Source organism: Staurois parvus, unplaced genomic scaffold (genome assembly GCF_062004578.1).
Source record: "Staurois parvus isolate SC_StPar_1 unplaced genomic scaffold, SC_StPar_1.0 ptg000911l, whole genome shotgun sequence".
NCBI classification, from domain to species: Eukaryota; Metazoa; Chordata; class Amphibia; order Anura; family Ranidae; genus Staurois; species Staurois parvus.
In genome coordinates, this window is record NW_028318707.1 from 74,566 (window position 1) to 95,943 (window position 21,378).

At 48.5% G+C, this 21,378-nt stretch overlaps 1 protein-coding gene and 2 non-coding genes across 3 annotated transcripts in view; 2 read left to right on the forward strand and 1 right to left on the reverse strand.

Moving 5' to 3' along the window:
* The first annotated feature begins 5,039 nt into the window (after positions 1–5,039).
* On the forward strand, positions 5,040–5,111 carry TRNAE-UUC (transfer RNA glutamic acid (anticodon UUC)). Its single transcript has one exon. It is a non-coding gene; the product is annotated as a tRNA-Glu (tRNA).
* An 8,967-nt stretch (positions 5,112–14,078) lies between these two features.
* Positions 14,079–14,150, forward strand: TRNAE-UUC (transfer RNA glutamic acid (anticodon UUC)). Its single transcript has one exon. It is a non-coding gene; the product is annotated as a tRNA-Glu (tRNA).
* A 6,303-nt stretch (positions 14,151–20,453) lies between these two features.
* PDCD4 (programmed cell death 4) overlaps positions 20,454–21,378 on the reverse strand; it is a 71,082-nt gene continuing 70,157 nt past the window's right edge. Inside the window, exon 12 of the mRNA XM_089656498.1 lies at positions 20,454–21,177. Coding sequence (XP_089512624.1) covers positions 21,117–21,177 — 61 coding nt within the window. The 3' untranslated portion in view covers positions 20,454–21,116. The remainder of the gene's footprint in view (positions 21,178–21,378) is intronic.

Genomic DNA, 21,378 nt, shown 5'->3' on the forward strand with positions numbered 1-21,378 from the left:
ACCATTCTCTGCCTGATCCTCCGGTACCTCGCTGCCCGCACGTTGCTGAACCCGGCTCGTGACCCTGACCATTCTCTGCCTGATCCTCCGGTACCTCGCTGCCCGCACGTTGCTGAACCCGGCTCGTGACCCTGACCATTCTCTGCCTGATCCTCCGGTACCTCGCTGCCCGCACGTTGCTGAACCCGGCTCGTGACCCTGACCATTCTCTGCCTGATCCTCCGGTACCTCGCTGCCCGCACATTGCTGAACCCGGCTCGTGACCCTGACCATTCTCTGCCTGATCCTCCGGTACCTCGCTGCCAACACGTTGCTGAACCCGGCTCGTGACCCTGACCATTCTCTGCCTGCTCCTCCGGTACCTCGCTGCCAGCACATTGCTGACCCAGCCTGCCTGACTACGCCTTACGTTACGCTGACTGTCCATCCATCCATCCCGCATTGATCAGTCCCTGCTGCCAGGCCTACCAGCCTCTTCACGTCAGGCTCTATTTCCCGCAACACCTCTGACGGTACTCTCTACCACTGCTGGACGTACTCAGGGGTCGCGCCCTGGTCTCGGTCTGCTCCAAGTCCATCCCCACCATCAGGGGCCCTGGTGCATAAGCAGATTGGGACTTAGACCCTGCGTGCTGAGGAACCCCGCACTGTGGGTTGCTAGAGATACCGTCAGGCGGTGTCTGACACCTATAGAATGTATTGCGGCTAAAGAAGAAGCGCGGGCCAACCGAAGAGGCCGGCCAGAAGACTCAGAGAGAACATTGGATACACAGATATTCGTACACATTTCTGCGTGTCGCCTATTCAAGCGTTTGTCGCACCAAAGAAACTCAGGGACAAAATTTCAGCCTGGTGCGATGTAACACACACGTCTTCCCGCAATTCTCACGCGTCTTGCCATGTGACAATTGCAGCAACATCACACTGCATTCGGGGCGCCATGTTGATGGTGAACGTCTCTTTGGTGCCTCTTGAGACATCTCCATAGAGGACGTCACTGGCAGGAAGGGTTCTCATTGGCCCCAGCAGAAAAGGAAGACTTTGAAGACTCGTCCTGCCTCTGAAGCCAATCAGAGTTCCTTTCTTTTCTCCCAGGCTTAAGCCTCTAAGGCCAGACCTAAGCCAGGGGCCCAGCTCAGTCACAAGCCTGGGGCACCTAATCCCCAAACCTTCAGACTAGTCCTATTAAACATCCTGAAGGGATTTCCCTACTTTCTAAAGTGGGGTGACGTCTGTTGGCCTTTGGGGTCACCTGGTCAGCAGACATCTCAGAAGCTCAGGTAAGAGACGTGGTGTCCAGGGGCTAAAGGCTAGAGTTCATCTCCCTGCCCCCACCCCGCTTCGTTTTGTCCAACCTACCGGTGTCCCCGCAGGGACCAGCGATCCTCCATGCTGCTCCTGCAGATCTGCTGACCCAAGGAGATCTCCCCATTGTACCAACAGCAGAATAGTTCCCGGGTTTTTAGGCCACATTCACAGGGGACATACCAATCTGTACCGCCGTGGAGGGCCGTGTTTATTTGCAGGGGATGTACCGGTGTTCATGCATCCCTGTGCAGGCAGTTCCATTGATGTCAGTTGGGACGTAGTGGTAACATGGACACAGATGCTGATCCCAATCTGACATCCGTATGGATGCATGGCCCTGAACGCACACTATCATCTGTGTTCAGAGCTGTTCACCCGCACAGATGTTAGATTGGGAGCAGTGTCTGTATCCATGCAGCCGCTGCATCCCAATTGACATCAATGAACCTGCCTGCACAGGGATGCATGAACACCGGTACATCCCCTGCAAGTAAACACGGCCCCCCACGGCTGTACGGATTAGTACGCCCCCTGTGACCGGGGCCTTACTCCAACCTTTTCCCTGTTCTAAAGCCTCCCAGCCGGTTCACACTATGCGGTGCGGGACACTGCATGGAATCCGCACAGGAATCACACCGCATTCCTCTGCGCATTCCATGCAAATGTCTGTACGCTGCGATTTGGGCCATACACTTTCTATGGCTCAAATCACATCGCATCCGCACCACAAAGGTGCAGGACTGTCTTTAGATCCGCACCTGAATCACATAGCATGGGTCTTCTCACCCATGTCATGTGATTTCTGGCAATCACATCGCGTCTTGCCATCTGTTTCGGGTGTCAATAATTTATTACTGACTCCCGCACCAGATCGCATGAACGTGATGCGATTGCAATGCGGTGCGGGAAACGCACAGAATTCGCAGCGTTTCACGCACCGCATTGGTGTGAACCCGAGCTCAAGGAGGACATAGGCTGCATTCACTCGGGGGATTAGGGGCATACAGCGGATTCCTGCGGATGGGATCACTGTGAACAGTGGGGGGTGGGAAGTCTGTACAAAGCAATGACAGGCTGACAGGAGCCGCGACCATTCCCATGTATCCGCACATCCATCGGTCATCTACGGTTAGGGCCAGGATCGCTCATCCTTCCCTGACCACAGATGATCGATGGATGTGCGGATACATGGGAATGGTCCCGGCTCAGCCTGTCATTGCTTTGTACAGACTTCCCATCCCCCACTGTTCACAGTGATCCCAGCCGCAGGAATCCCCTGTATGCCCCCTAATCCCCCCCGAGTGAATGCAGCCTATGCCCTCCTTGAGGCTTTAGAACAAGGAAACGGTTGGAGTAAAAACCCGGAAACCTTTCTGCTGTTGGTACAATGGGGAGATCTCCTTGGGTCAGCAGATCTGCAGGAGCAGCATGGAGGACCGCTAGTCCCTGCGGGGACACCGGTAGGTTGGACAACACGAAGCGGGGTGGGGGCTGGGAGATGAACTCTAGCCTGTAGCCCCTGGACACCACGTCTCTTACCTGAGCTTCTGAGATGTCTGCTGACCAGGTGACCCCAAAGGCCAACAGACGTCCCCCCACTTTAGGAAATGGGGGCTTCCCTTCAGGAGGTTTAATAGGACTAGTCTGAAGGTTTGGGGATTAGGGGTCCCAGGCTTGTGACTGAACTGGGCCCCTGGCTTAGGTCTGGTCTTTGAGGATGAAGCTTGGGAGAAAAGAAAGGAACTCTGATTGGCTTTAGAGGCAGGAGGAGTCTTCAAAGTCTTCCTTTTCTGCTGGGGCCAATGAGAACCCTTCCTGCCAGTGACGTCCTTTATGGAGATGTCTGAAGAGGCACCAAAGAGACGTTCATCATCAACATGGCGCCCCGAATGCAGTGTGATGTTGCTGCAATTGTCGCATGGCAAGACGCATGAGAATTGCGGGAAAACGTGTGTGTTACATCGCACCTGGCTGAAGGCACCAAAGAGACGTTCACCATCAGAAGACATATATACAATGTTCTCTCTATATTGGGGTGTCACCCCTCCCCCATCATATTTGTATATACAATGTTCTCTCTATATATTGGGGTGTCACCCCTCCCCCATCATATCTGTATATACAATGTTCTCTCTATATTGGGGTGTCACCCCTCCCCATCATATCTGTATATACAATGTTCTCTCTGTATATTGGGGTGTCACCCCTCCCCCATCATATCTGTATATACAATGTTCTCTCTATATTGGGGTGTCACCCCTCCCCCATCATATCTGTATATACAATGTTCTCTCTATATTGGGGTGTCACCCCTCCCCCATCATATCTGTATATACAATGTTCTCTCTATATTGGGGTGTCCTCCCTCCTCCATCATATCTGTATATACAATGTTCTCTCTATATTGGGGTGTCACCCCTCCCCCATCATATCTGTATATACAATGTTCTCTCTATATTGGGGTGTCACCCCTCCCCCATAATATCTGTATATACAATGTTCTCTCTATATTGGGGTGTCACCCCTCCCCCATAATATCTGTATATACAATGTTCTCTCTATATTGAGGTGTCACCCCTCCCCCATCATATCTGTATATACAATGTTCTCTCTATATTGGGGTGTCACCCCTCCCCATCATATCTGTATATACAATGTTCTCTCTATATTGGGGTGTCACCCCTCGCCCATCATATCTGTATATACAATGTTCTCTCTATATTGGGGTGTCACCCCTCCCCATCATATCTGTATATACAATGTTCTCTCTATATTGGGGTGTCACCCCTCCCCCATCATATCTGTATATACAATGTTCTCTCTATATTGGGGTGTCCTCCCTCCCTCATCATATCTGTATACACAATGTTCTCTCTATATTGGGGTGTCCTCCCTCCCCCATCATATCTGTATACACAATGTTCTCTCTATATTGGGGTGTCCTCCCTCCCCCATCATATCTGTATATACAATGTTCTCTCTATATTGGTGTGTCACCCCTCCCCCATCATATCGGTATATACAATGTTCTCTCTATATTGGGGTGTCACCCCTCCCCCATCATATCTGTATATACAATGTTCTCTCTATATTGGGGTGTCACCCCTCCCCCATCATATCTGTATATACAATGTTCTCTCTATATTGGGGTGTCCTCCCTCCATCATATCTGTATATAAAATGTTCTCTCTATATTGGGGTGTCAACCCCCCCCCCATGATATCTGCATATACAATGTTCTCTCTATATTGGGGTGTCACCCCTCCCCCATCATATCTGTATATACAATGTTCTCTCTATATTGGGGTGTAACCCCTCCCCCATCATATCTGTATATACAATGTTCTCTCTATATTGGGGTGTCACCCCTCCCCCATCATATCTGTATATACAATGTTCTCCCTATATTGGGGTGTCCTCCCTCCCCCATCATATCTGTATATACAATGTTCTCTCTATATTGGGGTGTCCTCCCTCCCCCATCATATCTGTATATACAATGTTCTCTCTATATTGGGGTGTCACCCCTCCCCCATCATATCTGTATATACAATGTTCTCTCTATATTGGGGTGTCACCCCTCCCCCATCATATCTGTATATACAATGTTCTCTCTATATTGGGGTGTCACCCCTCCCCCATCATATCTGTATATACAATGGAGAGAAGGGTTGGGATTGGTGGGTCGGAGGCACGGAGGAGACCTTCGCCATCAGAAGACATGGAACCTCGCGTTGGTGGTGTAGTGGTTAGCATGGCTGCTTTTCCAGCAGCTGACTCGGGTTCAATTCCCGGCCAATGCAATCTCCAACATGGCTGCCTCCCCTCCTAGATGATCGGAGTCCCCCGGGGGAAAAGGCCGATACAAATCCAATGTGGAGGATATATTACTGGTGGGATCAATAAGAAACCAAAACCAATGAAGGGAATGTGTCGTGTGATTGGACAGATTTCATTACACACGCTCCAATAGCAGACTTCCTGCAGATGGATCGCATTGTTCTGTGTTCTCCATTCCAGCCAGTAGGTGGAGAACTCCGCCCCTTCTCTGGTATGTTCTAGGCCGGGGGGCCAAACTTTCCAGTACGGGGGCCGAAAGTCCCATATTTATACATGCATAAAATCAGAGTCCCCCCTTATGTCAGAGTCCCCAATATAGTCACCACTTACCTCCTCAGGACCCCCCTTTATATCTAGGTCCCCATCAGAGTCCCCTCATATCTGGGTCCCCATCAGAGTCCCCCCATATCTGGGTCCCCATCAGAGTATCCTCATATCTGTGTCCCCATCAGAGTCCCCCCATATCTGTGTCCCCATCAGAGTCCCCCCATATCTGTGTCCCCATCAGAGTCCCCCCATATCTGTGTCCCCATCAGAGTCCCCCCATATCTGTGTCCCCATCAGAGTCAATTGTTGGCCCTAGATACAAATACCGGAAAAAAGAATAATCCATCAACTCTGAGGAACGTGTGCTGCCCACTTACCTGCCAAGTTGGTGGTGTGACAATGGCCCCCCCTTCAAAACTATTGATAGTGGTTATAGGGGAGGGGTATAGCGGTGATAGGGGGGAGGGGTATAGTGGTGATAGGGGGAGGGGTCAGTAGTGATGGGGGAGGGGTCAGCAGTGATGGGGGGAGGGGTCAGTAGTGATTATCACACCCCCTATAATGCAGCATTATTATTATATAGTAATGAGATGATTACAGATCTTGTTATTGATAATAATAATGCGTGCTCTCCCCCCCCCCCCCCTCAGTGTCACCCCCCCTCCTCCCCAGTGTCTCCCCTCCCCCCCCACTGTCTCCCTCCTCCCAATACTTCACCTTCCCCTCCCCCCCCCCCCCCAGTACTGGGACACACCATCACTTCCTGCCTGGTCTCCATGGTGATGGGTCTTCCAGGAGGAAATCCATGGTGATGGGTCACTACAGGAGGAGCTGAGTGTTGCTGCCCTCTAGCGGCTCCTGTGTGCATTACATCAGGGAAATGTCAGCACAGAGAATGGCCAGGAGATTTATGTCATCCAAGTACACAGAACAGCTTGATTGTATTATAATTATTGGGATTATTAATATTACACCCATTATTGTTTATATTACAATTAATATCAATCATTAGAATCCTATTAATACAGTAAAATAAATAAAATGACATTATAATAACATTGTATGAATATAAACAGAGGCGTCTATATTATTAATACAGGGAAATGTTATCAATGTTATATAATAGGATCCAATCCAAGGACGCCTGGGCTGGATCCCAGATGAGCCAATCAGAGTAAAGCAGGCTGAACAGAGGCTGCTGATTGGTCACACATAAACTCCGCCCCCTCACTGTGGTCACATGACCTCCCTCACTGTGACTTTGCACTGTGCACAGGCTGAGTCCTCAGTTGCTGTTTTCTCTCACCAGAGACAGCTGCTTCCTTACAGAGCTCCTGTGACTGATTGCTTTGTATCTCATTGCACTCAATCTACAGCGATTGGAATCGACTTTCCATTTATATCCAGCGATCCACAGCGATCAGTAACTGCTGATTTCTGTATTTCTAAAAAAAAAAAAAAAAATGTGCAGAATCTTTGCCGTGATTGCTATTCTGTTGCTCCCTTTTGGAGTACACAGAAAGGACATCAAAGACTCCACAAAGACCGACATGGACAAGGACAATGATATGAAGATTGTGGAGGAACGAAGAAATTTCATCAAAAACTCCCCAGATATCCACATGGAGGGGGGGAGCATGAAGATTATGGAGGAACACCGATATTTCATCAAACACTCCCCAGATATACGCATGGAGGAGGAGGGGACCATGAAGATGATGGAAGAACTGGAGCAGGAAAAGGTCAGAGAATTGGAAAACGAGTCCCCAGGACCCATCAGTTGGTTTTCACTACTGGCCACCACTCCATTCTGGTATAAGGGGACAGTCCTGATAAGTGTTCTCATTCTGAGGTACATCCTGCGCAGGAATCACCTGGCCACAGTATTAGCTCAATATTTGAAGATCCTGGAGCTGATTGAATTCTTTTATCTACTACTCCATGTCTGGTACAGCGAGGGGCCAACCTCAGAGAACACACTTCCACCCATGCTTAAAAATGCCACTGACTGCTACCAATGGATGGTTGCTGGGCTCCAGTCAGTCTGGTCCAATGGGTGGGCAGCCCTAGGGAACACAGTGCTACCCATGCTTATAAATACTGTTGCTGAGCACCGATCAGAATGCTTGTTGGGGCTTATCATCTTGCTGCTGGTACTGTTCCTAAAATATTTCAAGCCATTTCACCAATGGATCCAACCAACGAAAAGCAACATCAACCCACTGACGATTGACGTCAATCTAACAACAGACAGCACTATGGACCAGGCTGACTTTCGTACTCCCATCCCCACACCTCCTAGGAATAACGTCCGTTTTCACATGAAGGTTTTACTCCGGGAAATGAGGAGGAGCGAGCAAAACAAGCGGCTCTGGCACATTAACATCTTCCCAGCAACAAGTGAAAGTGTGGACAGTGCTATGGAAGAGACTGACTTTCCCATTCCCAGCGTCCCACCTCCCAGGGATGACATCCGTGCTCACCTACGGGATTTAAGCTTGCCATTGCAGAGGCGCAGGCCAACCAAGGAGTTCAGACATGGCTACATCCTTTCATCAACAAGTGAAAATGTGGACAATGCTATGGAAGAGACCGACTTTCCCATTCCCAGCGTCCCACCTCCCAGGGATGACATGCGTGCTCACCTACGGGATTTATGCCGGCCAATGAAGAGGCGCAGGCCAACCACAGAGTTCAGGCATGGCAAAATGTTCTCATCAATGAGTGACGTCATTCCACAGGTTGATGATGCCGTCCCATCAACGCATGACATCATTCCTAAGAGATATTCTACCATGTCATCAATCAGTGACATCATCCAACCACCAAGCGATGGCATTAGTTCTGGGACTGACCAACCGACTGGCCATCCCAGCGGCGCATCTCCTAGTGATAGCACCTGCTTTAATCTACACAATTTATTCCAGCGAAAGAAGAAGCACAAGCGACCTAAGGTGAAAAATGACAAAAATCCCACCTCATACCTGGTCGGCGTCTTCTTGTGCGGGAGACATCCAATTATATGTCCAGCAGACTGTTTCATCTTCGACCTCTAAATATCGCAGCCGTATTCACCTATTGTCAGGGGTCGGGTGTTCTGCCACGATACGCCGGGTGGCGCATGCACAGAACACCGACACGCTCTAGCCAGCGGGCCCTGGGCGATCGTGGCAGCGGCGACGGCCGCGCATGCGCACTCGCGATCGCGGACAGGCGCCTGGCACCAATGACAGCGCAGGACGCGCTATTTAAACAGGACAGGAGGTATGTGTAATTGCCGTTTAGTCTTATTGTCCTGTTCCTGTCATCTGATTTGTGAAGTTTCCTGTTGCCGACCTCTGCTTGATCCTGACCCTGCTGAGTGTCTCCTGCTTGACCCCTGACTTGACCTGACCATTCTCTGCCTGATCCTCTGGTATCTCGCTGACCACACGTTGCTGAACCCGGCTCGTGACCCTGACCATTCTCTGCCTGATCCTCCGGTACCTCGCTGCCCGCACGTTGCTGAACCCGGCTCGTGACCCTGACCATTCTCTGCCTGATCCTCCGGTACCTCGCTGCCCGCACGTTGCTGAACCCGGCTCGTGACCCTGACCATTCTCTGCCTGATCCTCCGGTACCTCGCTGCCCGCACGTTGCTGAACCCGGCTCGTGACCCTGACCATTCTCTGCCTGATCCTCCGGTACCTCGCTGCCCGCACGTTGCTGAACCCGGCTCGTGACCCTGACCATTCTCTGCCTGATCCTCCGGTACCTCGCTGCCCGCACGTTGCTGAACCCGGCTCGTGACCCTGACCATTCTCTGCCTGATCCTCCGGTACCTCGCTGCCAGCACATTGCTGACCCAGCCTGCCTGACTACGCCTTACGTTACGCTGACTGTCCATCCATCCATCCCGCATTGATCAGTCCCTGCTGCCAGGCCTACCAGCCTCTTCACGTCAGGCTCTATTTCCCGCAACACCTCTGACGGTACTCTCTACCACTGCTGGACGTACTCAGGGGTCGCGCCCTGGTCTCGGTCTGCTCCAAGTCCATCCCCACCATCAGGGGCCCTGGTGCATAAGCAGATTGGGACTTAGACCCTGCGTGCTGAGGAACCCCGCACTGTGGGTTGCTAGAGATACCGTCAGGCGGTGTCTGACACCTATAGAATGTATTGCGGCTAAAGAAGAAGCGCGGGCCAACCGAAGAGGCCGGCCAGAAGACTCAGAGAGAACATTGGATACACAGATATTCGTACACATTTCTGCGTGTCGCCTATTCAAGCGTTTGTCGCACCAAAGAAACTCAGGGACAAAATTTCAGCCTGGTGCGATGTAACACACACGTCTTCCCGCAATTCTCACGCGTCTTGCCATGTGACAATTGCAGCAACATCACACTGCATTCGGGGCGCCATGTTGATGGTGAAAGTCTCTTTGGTGCCTCTTGAGACATCTCCATAGAGGACGTCACTGGCAGGAAGGGTTCTCATTGGCCCCAGCAGAAAAGGAAGACTTTGAAGACTCCTCCTGCCTCTGAAGCCAATCAGAGTTCCTTTCTTTTCTCCCAGGCTTAAGCCTCTAAGGCCAGACCTAAGCCAGGGGCCCAGCTCAGTCACAAGCCTGGGGCACCTAATCCCCAAACCTTCAGACTAGTCCTATTAAACATCCTGAAGGGATTTCCCTACTTTCTAAAGTGGGGTGACGTCTGTTGGCCTTTGGGGTCACCTGGTCAGCAGACATCTCAGAAGCTCAGGTAAGAGACGTGGTGTCCAGGGGCTAAAGGCTAGAGTTCATCTCCCTGCCCCCACCCCGCTTCGTTTTGTCCAACCTACCGGTGTCCCCGCAGGGACCAGCGATCCTCCATGCTGCTCCTGCAGATCTGCTGACCCAAGGAGATCTCCCCATTGTACCAACAGCAGAATAGTTCCCGGGTTTTTAGGCCACATTCACAGGGGACATACCAATCTGTACCGCCGTGGAGGGCCGTGTTTATTTGCAGGGGATGTACCGGTGTTCATGCATCCCTGTGCAGGCAGTTCCATTGATGTCAGTTGGGACGTAGTGGTAACATGGACACAGATGCTGATCCCAATCTGACATCCGTATGGATGCATGGCCCTGAACGCACACTATCATCTGTGTTCAGAGCTGTTCACCCGCACAGATGTTAGATTGGGAGCAGTGTCTGTATCCATGCAGCCGCTGCATCCCAATTGACATCAATGAACCTGCCTGCACAGGGATGCATGAACACCGGTACATCCCCTGCAAGTAAACACGGCCCCCCACGGCTGTACGGATTAGTACGCCCCCTGTGACCGGGGCCTTACTCCAACCTTTTCCCTGTTCTAAAGCCTCCCAGCCGGTTCACACTATGCGGTGCGGGACACTGCATGGAATCCGCACAGGAATCACACCGCATTCCTCTGCGCATTCCATGCAAATGTCTGTACGCTGCGATTTGGGCCATACACTTTCTATGGCTCAAATCACATCGCATCCGCACCACAAAGGTGCAGGACTGTCTTTAGATCCGCACCTGAATCACATAGCATGGGTCTTCTCACCCATGTCATGTGATTTCTGGCAATCACATCGCGTCTTGCCATCTGTTTCGGGTGTCAATAATTTATTACTGACTCCCGCACCAGATCGCATGAACGTGATGCGATTGCAATGCGGTGCGGGAAACGCACAGAATTCGCAGCGTTTCACGCACCGCATTGGTGTGAACCCGAGCTCAAGGAGGACATAGGCTGCATTCACTCGGGGGATTAGGGGCATACAGCGGATTCCTGCGGATGGGATCACTGTGAACAGTGGGGGGTGGGAAGTCTGTACAAAGCAATGACAGGCTGACAGGAGCCGCGACCATTCCCATGTATCCGCACATCCATCGGTCATCTACGGTTAGGGCCAGGATCGCTCATCCTTCCCTGACCACAGATGATCGATGGATGTGCGGATACATGGGAATGGTCCCGGCTCAGCCTGTCATTGCTTTGTACAGACTTCCCATCCCCCACTGTTCACAGTGATCCCAGCCGCAGGAATCCCCTGTATGCCCCCTAATCCCCCCCGAGTGAATGCAGCCTATGCCCTCCTTGAGGCTTTAGAACAAGGAAACGGTTGGAGTAAAAACCCGGAAACCTTTCTGCTGTTGGTACAATGGGGAGATCTCCTTGGGTCAGCAGATCTGCAGGAGCAGCATGGAGGACCGCTAGTCCCTGCGGGGACACCGGTAGGTTGGACAACACGAAGCGGGGTGGGGGCTGGGAGATGAACTCTAGCCTGTAGCCCCTGGACACCACGTCTCTTACCTGAGCTTCTGAGATGTCTGCTGACCAGGTGACCCCAAAGGCCAACAGACGTCCCCCCACTTTAGGAAATGGGGGCTTCCCTTCAGGAGGTTTAATAGGACTAGTCTGAAGGTTTGGGGATTAGGGGCCCCAGGCTTGTGACTGAACTGGGCCCCTGGCTTAGGTCTGGTCTTTGAGGATGAAGCTTGGGAGAAAAGAAAGGAACTCTGATTGGCTTTAGAGGCAGGAGGAGTCTTCAAAGTCTTCCTTTTCTGCTGGGGCCAATGAGAACCCTTCCTGCCGGGGCCAATGAGAACCCTGCCTGCCAGTGACGTCCTTTATGGAGATGTCTGAAGAGGCACCAAAGAGACGTTCACCATCAACATGGCGCCCCGAATGCAGTGTGATGTTGCTGCAATTGTCGCATGGCAAGACGCATGAGAATTGCGGGAAGACGTGTGTGTTACATCGCACCTGGCTGAAGGCACCAAAGAGACGTTCACCATCAGAAGACATATATACAATGTTCTCTCTATATTGGGGTGTCACCCCTCCCCCATCATATCTGTATATACAATGTTCTCTCTATATATTGGGGTGTCACCCCTCCCCATCATATCTGTATATACAATGTTCTATATTGGGGTGTCACCCCTCCCCCATCATATCTGTATATACAATGTTCTCTCTATTTTGGGGTGTCACCCCTCCCCCATAATATCTGTATATACAATGTTCTCTCTATATTGGGGTGTCACCCCTCCCCCATCATATCTGTATATACCATGTTCTCTCTATATTGGGGTGTCACCCCTCCCCATCATATCTGTATATACAATGTTCTCTCTATATTGGGGTGTCACCCCTCCCCATCATATCTGTATATACAATGTTCTCTCTATATTGCGGTGTCACCCCTCCCCCATCATATCTGTATATACAATGTTCTCTCTATATTGGGGTGTCCCCCCCCATCATATCTGTATATACAATGTTCTCTCTATATTGGGGTGTCACCCCCCCCCCATCATATCTGTATATACAATGTTCTCTCTATATTGGGGTGTCACCCCTCCCCCATCATATCTGTATATACAATGTTCTCTCTATATTGGGGTGTCACCCCTCCCCCATCATATCTGTATATACAATGTTCTCTCTATATTGGGGTGTCACCCCTCCCCCATCATATCTTTATATACAAAGTTCTCTCTATATTGGGGTGTCACCCCTCCCCATCATATCTGTATATACAAGGTTCTCTCTATATTGGGGTGTCACCCCTCCCCCATCATATCTGTATATACAATGTTCTCTCTATATTGGGGTGTCACCCCCCCCCATCATATCTGTATATACAATGTTCTCTCTATATTGGGGTGTCACCCCTCCCCCATCATGTCTTTATATACAAAGTTCTCTCTATATTGGGGTGTCACCCCCCCATCATATCTGTATATACAATGTTCTCTCTATATTGGGGTGTCACCCCTCCCCCATCATATCTTTATATACAAAGTTCTCTCTATATTGGGGTGTCACCCCTCCCCCATCATATCTGTATATACAATGTTCTCTCTATATTGGGGTGTCACCCCTCCCCCATCATATCTTTATATACAATGTTCTCTCTATATTGGGGTGTCACCCCTCCCCCATCATATCTTTATATACAAAGTTCTCTCTATATTGGGGTGTCACCCCTCCCCCATCATATCTGTATATACAATGTTCTCTCTATATTGGGGTGTAACCCCTCCCCATCATATCTGTATATACAATGTTCTCTCTATATTGGGGTGTCACCCCTCCCCCATCATATCTGTATATACAATGTTCTCTCTATATTGGGGTGTCACCCCCCCATCATATCTGTATATACAATTTTCTCTCTATATTGGGGTGTCACCCCTCCCCCATCATATCTGTATATACAATGTTCTCTCTATATTGGGGTGTCACCCCTCCCCCATCATATCTTTATATACAAAGTTCTCTCTATATTGGGGTGTCAACCCCCCCCCATCATATCTGTATATACAATGTTCTCTCTATATATTGGGGTGTCACCCCCCATCATATCTGTATATACAATGTTCTCTCTTTATTGGGGGTGTCACGCCTCCCCCATCATATCTGTATATACAATGTTCTCTCTATATTGGGGTGTCACCCCTCCCCATCATATCTGTATATACAATGTTCTCTCTATATTGGGGTGTCACCCCTCCCCCATCCTATCTGTACATACAATGTTCTCTCTATATTGGGGTGTCACCCCTCCCCCATGATATCTGTATATACAATGGAGAGAAGGGTTGGGATTGGTGGGTCGGCGGCACGGAGGAGACCTTCGCCATCAGAAGACATGGAACCTCGCGTTGGTGGTGTAGTGGTTAGCATGGCTGCTTTTCCAGCAGCTGACCCGGGTTCAATTCCCGGCCAACGCAATCTCCAACATGGCTGCCTCCCCTCCTAGATGATCGGAGTCCCCCGGGGGAAAAGGCCGATACAAATCATGTGTCGTGTGATTGGACAGATTTCATTACACACGCTCCAATAGCAGACTTCCTGCAGATGGATCGCATTGTTGTGTATTCTCCATTCCAGCCAGTAAATGGAGAACTCCGCCCCTTCTCTGGTATGTTCTAGGCCGGGGGGGCCAAACTTTCCAGTACGGGGGCCGAAAGTCCCATATTTATACATGCATAAAATCAGAGTCCCCCCTTATGTCAGAGTCCCCAATATAGTCACCACTTACCTCCTCAGGACCCCCCTTTATATCTAGGTCCCCATCAAAGTCCACTCATATCTGGGTCCCCATCAGAGTCCCCCCATATCTGGGTCCCCATCAGAGTCCCCTCATATCTGGGTCCCCATCAGAGTCCCCCCATATCTGTGTCCCCATCAGAGTCCCCTCATATCTGTGTCCCCATCAGAGTCTCCTCATATCTGTGTCCCCATCAGAGTCAATTGTTGGCCCTAAATACAAATACCGGAAAAAAGAATAATCCATCAACTGAGGAACGGGTGCTGTCCACTTACCTGCCATGTTGGTGGTGTGACAATGGTCCTCCCTTCACAACTATTGATAGTGGTTATAGGGGAGGGGTATAGCGGTGATAGGGGGGAGGGGTATAGCGGTGATGGGGGGAGGGGTCAGTAGTGATGGGGGGGAGGGGTATAGCGGTGATGGGGGAGGGGTATAGCGGTGATGGGGGGGAGGGGTCAGTAGTGAGAGGGGGAAGGGGTCAGTAGTGATTATCACACCCCCTATAATGCAGCATTATTATTATATAGTAATGAGATGATTACAGATCTTGTTATTGATAATAATGCGTGCTCTCCCCCCTCCCCCTCAGTGTCACCCCCCCCCCCCCTCCTCCCCAGTGTCTCCCCTCCCCCCCTCTCCCCCCAGTGTCTCCCTCCTCCCAACACTTCACCTTCCCCTCCCCCCCCCCCCCCCCCAATACTGGGACACACCTTCACTTCCTGCCTGGTCTCCATGGTGATGGGTCTTCCAGGAGGAAATCCATGGTGATGGGACACTACAGGAGGAGCTGAGTGTTGCTGCCCTCTAGCGGCTCCTGTGTGCATTACATCAGGGAAATGTCAGCACAGAGAATGGCCAGGAGATTTATGTCATCCAAGTACACAGAACAGCTTGATTGTATTATAATTATTGGGATTATTAATATTACACCCATTATTGTTTATATTACAATTAATATCAATCATTAGAATCCTATTAATACAGTAAAATAAATAAAATGACATTATAATAACATTGTATGAATATAAACAGAGGCGTCTATATTATTAATACAGGGAAATGTTATCAATGTTATATAATAGGATCCAATCCAATGCCGCCTGGGCTGGATCCCAGATGAGCCAATCAGAGTAAAGCAGGCTGAACAGAGGCTGCTGATTGGTCACACACAAACTCCGCCCCCCTCACTGTGGTCACATGACCTCCCTCACTGTGACTTTGCACTGTCCTCAGTTGCTGTTTTCTCTCACCAGAGACAGCTGCTTCCTTACAGAGCTCCTGTGACTGATTGCTTTGTATCTCATTGCACTCAATCTACAGCGATTGGAATCGACTTTCCATTTATATCCAGCGATCCACAGCGATCAGTAACTGCTGATTTCTGTATTTCTAAAAAAAAAAATGTGCAGAATCTTTGCTGTGATTGCTATTCTGTTGCTCCCTTTTGGAGTACACAGAAAGGACATCAAAGACTCCACAAAGACCGGCATGGACAAGGACAATGATATGAAGATTGTGGAGGAACGAAGAAATTTCATCAAAAACTCCCCAGATATCCACATGGAGGGGGGGAGCATGAAGATTATGGAGGAACACCGATATTTCATCAAAGACTCCCCAGATATACGCATGGAGGAGGAGGGGACCATGAAGATGATGGAAGAACTGGAGCAGGAAAAGGTCAGAGAATTGGAAAACGAGTCCCCAGGACCCATCAGTTGGTTTTCACTACTGGCCACCACTCCATTCTGGTATAAGGGGACAGTCCTGATAAGTGTTCTCATTCTGAGGTACATCCTGCGCAGGAATCTCCTGGCCACAGTATTAGCTCAATATTTGAAGATCCTGGAGCTGATTGAATTCTTTTATCTACTACTCCATGTCTGGTACAGCGAGGGGCCAACCTCAGAGAACACAGTTCTGCCTATGCTTAAAAATGCCACTGACTGCTACCAATGGATGGTTGCTGGGCTCCAGTCAGTCTGGTCCAATGGGTGGGCAGCCTTAGGGAACACAGTGCTACCCATGCTTATAAATACTGTTGCTGAGCACCGATCAGAATGCTTGTCATTTTGCTGCTGGTACTGTTCCTAAAAAATTTCAAGCCATTTCACCAATGGATCCAACCAACGAAAAGCAACATCAACCCACTGACGATTGACGTCAATTTAACAACAGACAGCACTATGGACCAGGCTGACTTTCGTACTCCCATCCCCACACCTCCTAGGAATAACGTCCGTTTTCACATGAAGGTTTTACTCCGGGAAATGAGGAGGAGCGAGCAAAACAAGCGGCTCTGGCACATTAACATCTTCCCAGCAACAAGTGAAAGTGTGGACAGTGCTATGGAAGAGACCGACTTTCCCATTCCCAGCGTCCCACCTCCCAGGGAGGACATCCGTGCTCACCTACGGGATTTAAGCTTGCCATTGCAGAGGCGCAGGCCAACCAAGGAGTTCAGACATGGCTACATCCTTTCATCAACAAGTGAAAATGTGGACAATGCTATGGAAGAGACCGACTTTCCCATTCCCAGCGTCCCACCTCCCAGGGATGACATGCGTGCTCACCTACGGGATTTATGCCGGCCAATGAAGAGGCGCAGGCCAACCACAGAGTTCAGGCATGGCAAAATGTTCTCATCAATGAGTGACGTCATTCCACAGGTTGATGATGCCGTCCCATCAACGCATGACATCATTCCTAAGAGATATTCTACCATGTCATCAATCAGTGACATCATCCAACCACCAAGCGATGACATTAGTTTTGGGACTGACCAACCGACTGGCCATCCCAGCGGCGCATCTCCTAGTGATAGCACCTGCTTTAATCTACACAATTTATTCCAGCGAAAGAAGAAGCACAAGCGACCTAAGGTGAAAAATGACAAAAATCCCACCTCATACCAGGTCGGCGTCTTCTTGTGCGGGAGACATCCAATTATATGTCCAGCAGACTGTTTCATCTTCGACTGTGTCATCTCTTAAATATGTGGACATTTTTATTTATTGAAATCATGTCACTAATTGTTTCCTTTATAAATTATGATTTGATTACGTTATGCGTTTATCACAAATCACAAGTATGAATTAATATATTTTTTAAGGAGCGCTACATTCATAAATGTATCATTAGGTTGCACAGTTTGAGTTATGTGTTAAATGTTGGAGATCCATAGAAACACTTGACTGAATATATAGTTTGGCTCGCAAGTCACACACATTTTTTTGGTTTTGTATCTGCCACCCCTTTTAATTTTCTGCAGGCAGCCTATAGTGGGTGAAGCTTCTGGGTCCCTCCCACAGCCCTTATTCAAGGTAATATCTGGGTTTATAAAGACATTTGGTGCACACAGAATGAATTTATTCTTTTTATGCCTTTTGAAGAATATATTTCAATAAAAGTTTTTTTGTGCATGGAGTTTAGCTTTAAAGGGATAAGTCTAATTTGAGCTATCACCAGCACTCAATTTTCAGATAAACAGACTGGACACTTTGTTACAAACAGAAAGTGACATTTCAAAGCCACTAAGGGGCCTTTTCCTTAGTCGTCACCAGAAAGCGACCCTATACTGCTGCCTAAGTGTCCTGTGTTTTTTATCTGTACACGACGATGATATATTGGTGTGGATATATTGGTTTGGATTTCACCACACAGCACACTCTTTTGTGACTTGTGTGGTGTATTGTGAGCGCTGGACTCGCATTTACAGCTTTAATAAGGGAATCTCTGCTCATTTTAAATCTTTTCAGATAGATATGTGGAACCTGTAAGAGAAGTAGCGCACTACCACTGCCAACTTTATTTGTGACCTTCCAGTTGCCTGCCTGTCTCTCATTTCTTCGAGTCCATTAACTTGTACACGCATGCAACAAATGAAGTCTTATCTCTATATTCACTCTATCATTCAAAATACTGAGAAGAGAGCCTCGGCATGACAACCACGCAACAAGCATGATCAGTATTAAAAGAGGAGGTCAATGATAGCAGCCTGCATATTTTCTCGGGTTTCTTTAAAATATAAATAAAGCCACCCATCCTGCTGTGTATTCACAACCCTGTGTTAAGTTCCTTTTCTAGTAGCCTACATAGGTGGGGGCAGGGTGCACGCCTAGAGATATGCATCCATGGGTATTGGTCAATATTTGCAAGGATGTGAGGGAATTAATCAGAACACCAGAGGCTGTCTCATGCACAGACATGCGTAATGGTATTGTCTTCCTTAACAAAACCAAAAAGTGGAAAATATAAACATATGCAGCCACAGAAAAGTAGTTTAACTTCTGCATACGAGAAAGCTTCTTTACGGTAAGCGCTATGAAAATGACGATTAGACTGGAAGACATTGAAAGAGCCTTTGCATTGCACCTGTGTTGCACAGATTGCAGGTGTAACGCTCTGCCGGCTTTATTGCAAAAACTTCGTAAATGCACATTGATCATTAGATCAATGTTGCTTCATTTACCATGTTTTGGAAAAAGTGGACTAAGCCTTTAACTTGACTAAGAACTTAAGTAGACACGCATTCTTGTCAAACACAGCCTTAAGGCCAGGTTCACATGTATGCAGCCGTGCGGGCCATGGTTTGTGAGGGCACGAGAGCCCATTCATTTGAATGGACTCCCATGCCCCGGGACACGCAGGGAATTAGTCCCTGCACTGCTTCAGAAACCAAAGTTCAGTACAGTTGCAATTTCCAGTTTGGGCAGTGTGCCATTAGAATTAATGGCATCCGCCCACAGGTCCCGCATTCCTAAGTGTGGGTGGTGCGGCTGCAGGTATGTGTGTGGGTCCTGCAGCGGTACCACCTGCACAGATGTGAACCAAGCCTAAAAGCTAAGTTCACCTTTGGGAATATGTTCCACCCGTTCCGGCAGCTCTCCCATGGTCCCCCGCAATAGTGGGGTGGGGATTTTTTCCCCGCACCTGCCGTCATAATATGAAAAGAGTGTGGCTATGCGGGGCTCCAGCCACACGTAGTTCTGCGAATGAACTACAAGTATCGACAGCCATTGCAGCTGTCGGCTTGTAGTTCCCAATGGACTGCGAGGATGCTGGTGAGCGCTTTCGGAGTCCATTGATTCCATCCGTCACTCAGTAACTGCATATGAGGTATGGGCAGACGGCTTACAAAAAAATGTGCATTTATTAAAGGTGAACGTGACCTTTAACTATCTGAAAGGAACAAGAAAAGGCTGGGTTCAACTTGCTTTGCCTGCAATTGAAATGCACTCATTGTGTCTGAACAAACAACACAAAAGAGGTGAAATGCAGACTCTGAACTGTCATCTACACTGCTCCATTGACGTTAGTGGCAATCTGCTGACCTGTATGTGACATTAACCTCATTCTGCCAGTGAGAACCAACTCTTTAAAAGAACTTAACAACCAGAGGCAGTACATGAGCTTCCAGATCATATGATCACTGATTGGATGTCATAGTTATCATGTAATCAGAAGCCCATCCCACCAGCTTCTAATTTTTTACTAGGTTACAAAAAGCTATCAGTGACCCCTTGGACACAGTACTGGGGGTGCCGAATAAGCATGTTCTCAGCACAATACAACAATGCTGGCCAAATGCATATCTGTAGGGGCATGGCATTGGCTCAGTGTTGGAGCAGATACCTTGGTGTGCAGCCTGTCTCATTTGTAAAAACAAAGTGGAGCAGCGTGTGAGCTGACTCCTGGGCTTGAGCAACCAGCTGAAACATGGAAGACGGAGGACATGGGCTGCTTATGAGTGGTGATATGTGAGTTGGGATTGTCTAACAGCGTGGCACAAGGCCCACAGCTGTGCTGTCACACATACAGCAGGCATTAAGAAGATAAATGCATAAAGACAACGCCTGTCTACATGAGCCCTTCTTATAGAACATGATTGTAAAAGTATTGAACAGTTAATGGAACAATATGCTGTTAAGAAAGGAGCATCCCGAAAACCAGAAAGAAAAGGAAACATTGACACACCGTCTGTGCTCCACTAAACATATTTATTTATTTTTTTTTCATATGTACACACATTTTAGCAGAACTCAGCTTATAATCCAGTTTTTTTTTCTTTTTTTTGTAGAAAAATAGATGTTCCAGCCACCATACTCTGTACTTTCACATCAAAATGTATTTTCCTTTGGAAAGCTGAATAAAAATATTTTTTCCCCATTGCCCCTATCCCTTATCATCATGCTTTTTACAAAAAAAGCAATGTTTTTTGCGCCTCTGGCACAAGTGGAAAAATGATTTGGAAAAAGTCAGTTCTTCATTTCCACCTCCAAAACGGGGAAAATAGAAAAAAAAAAAAAAAAGAAGAAGTGTATGAATGAGCAGCAGCAAACATGGAGTCATAGCACACCCTCCCTACAATGAAACAGGTTCTAGGCGGTGAGGACTGCCCACAAAATGTGGACCTTGTAGGAGAGGAGTGACCATGAATGTGGAATGAACTCGAACAAATGGCACTTCAAGATTCGCAGCTTATTTCCTCTTTTGCTGTACATCTACCTATCCCAAACGTTTACTTCTGCAACGGTTTACCTTAGAAAACTATTTTACAAAGGCTCTGTACCCATAACAAGTTTTAGAGAGATTTAGAAAACATTAACGGTGCTCGGCGATGCAGGTTATGTTGTCTTCACTTTTAGTAACTTTCAAATTTCAAGCGCCCTCCGTCCCCTTCACTCACAAAACGTTTTCTGCCCCTGCAGTGAGAAAAGGAACAAGATTTATTTCCAGGTAGCATAAAAGATCATCAAAATCACAAACAGCCAAGAGACACAAGCTGCTGGTTTGCTGCTACACAGAAGAGCTTTTTATTAAGTTGATTCAAGAAACCAAATGATGGTGGTATGTTGTGGAGCAGCACACTTTAACCACTCGAGTCCCCACACCTTTTTCTCAAA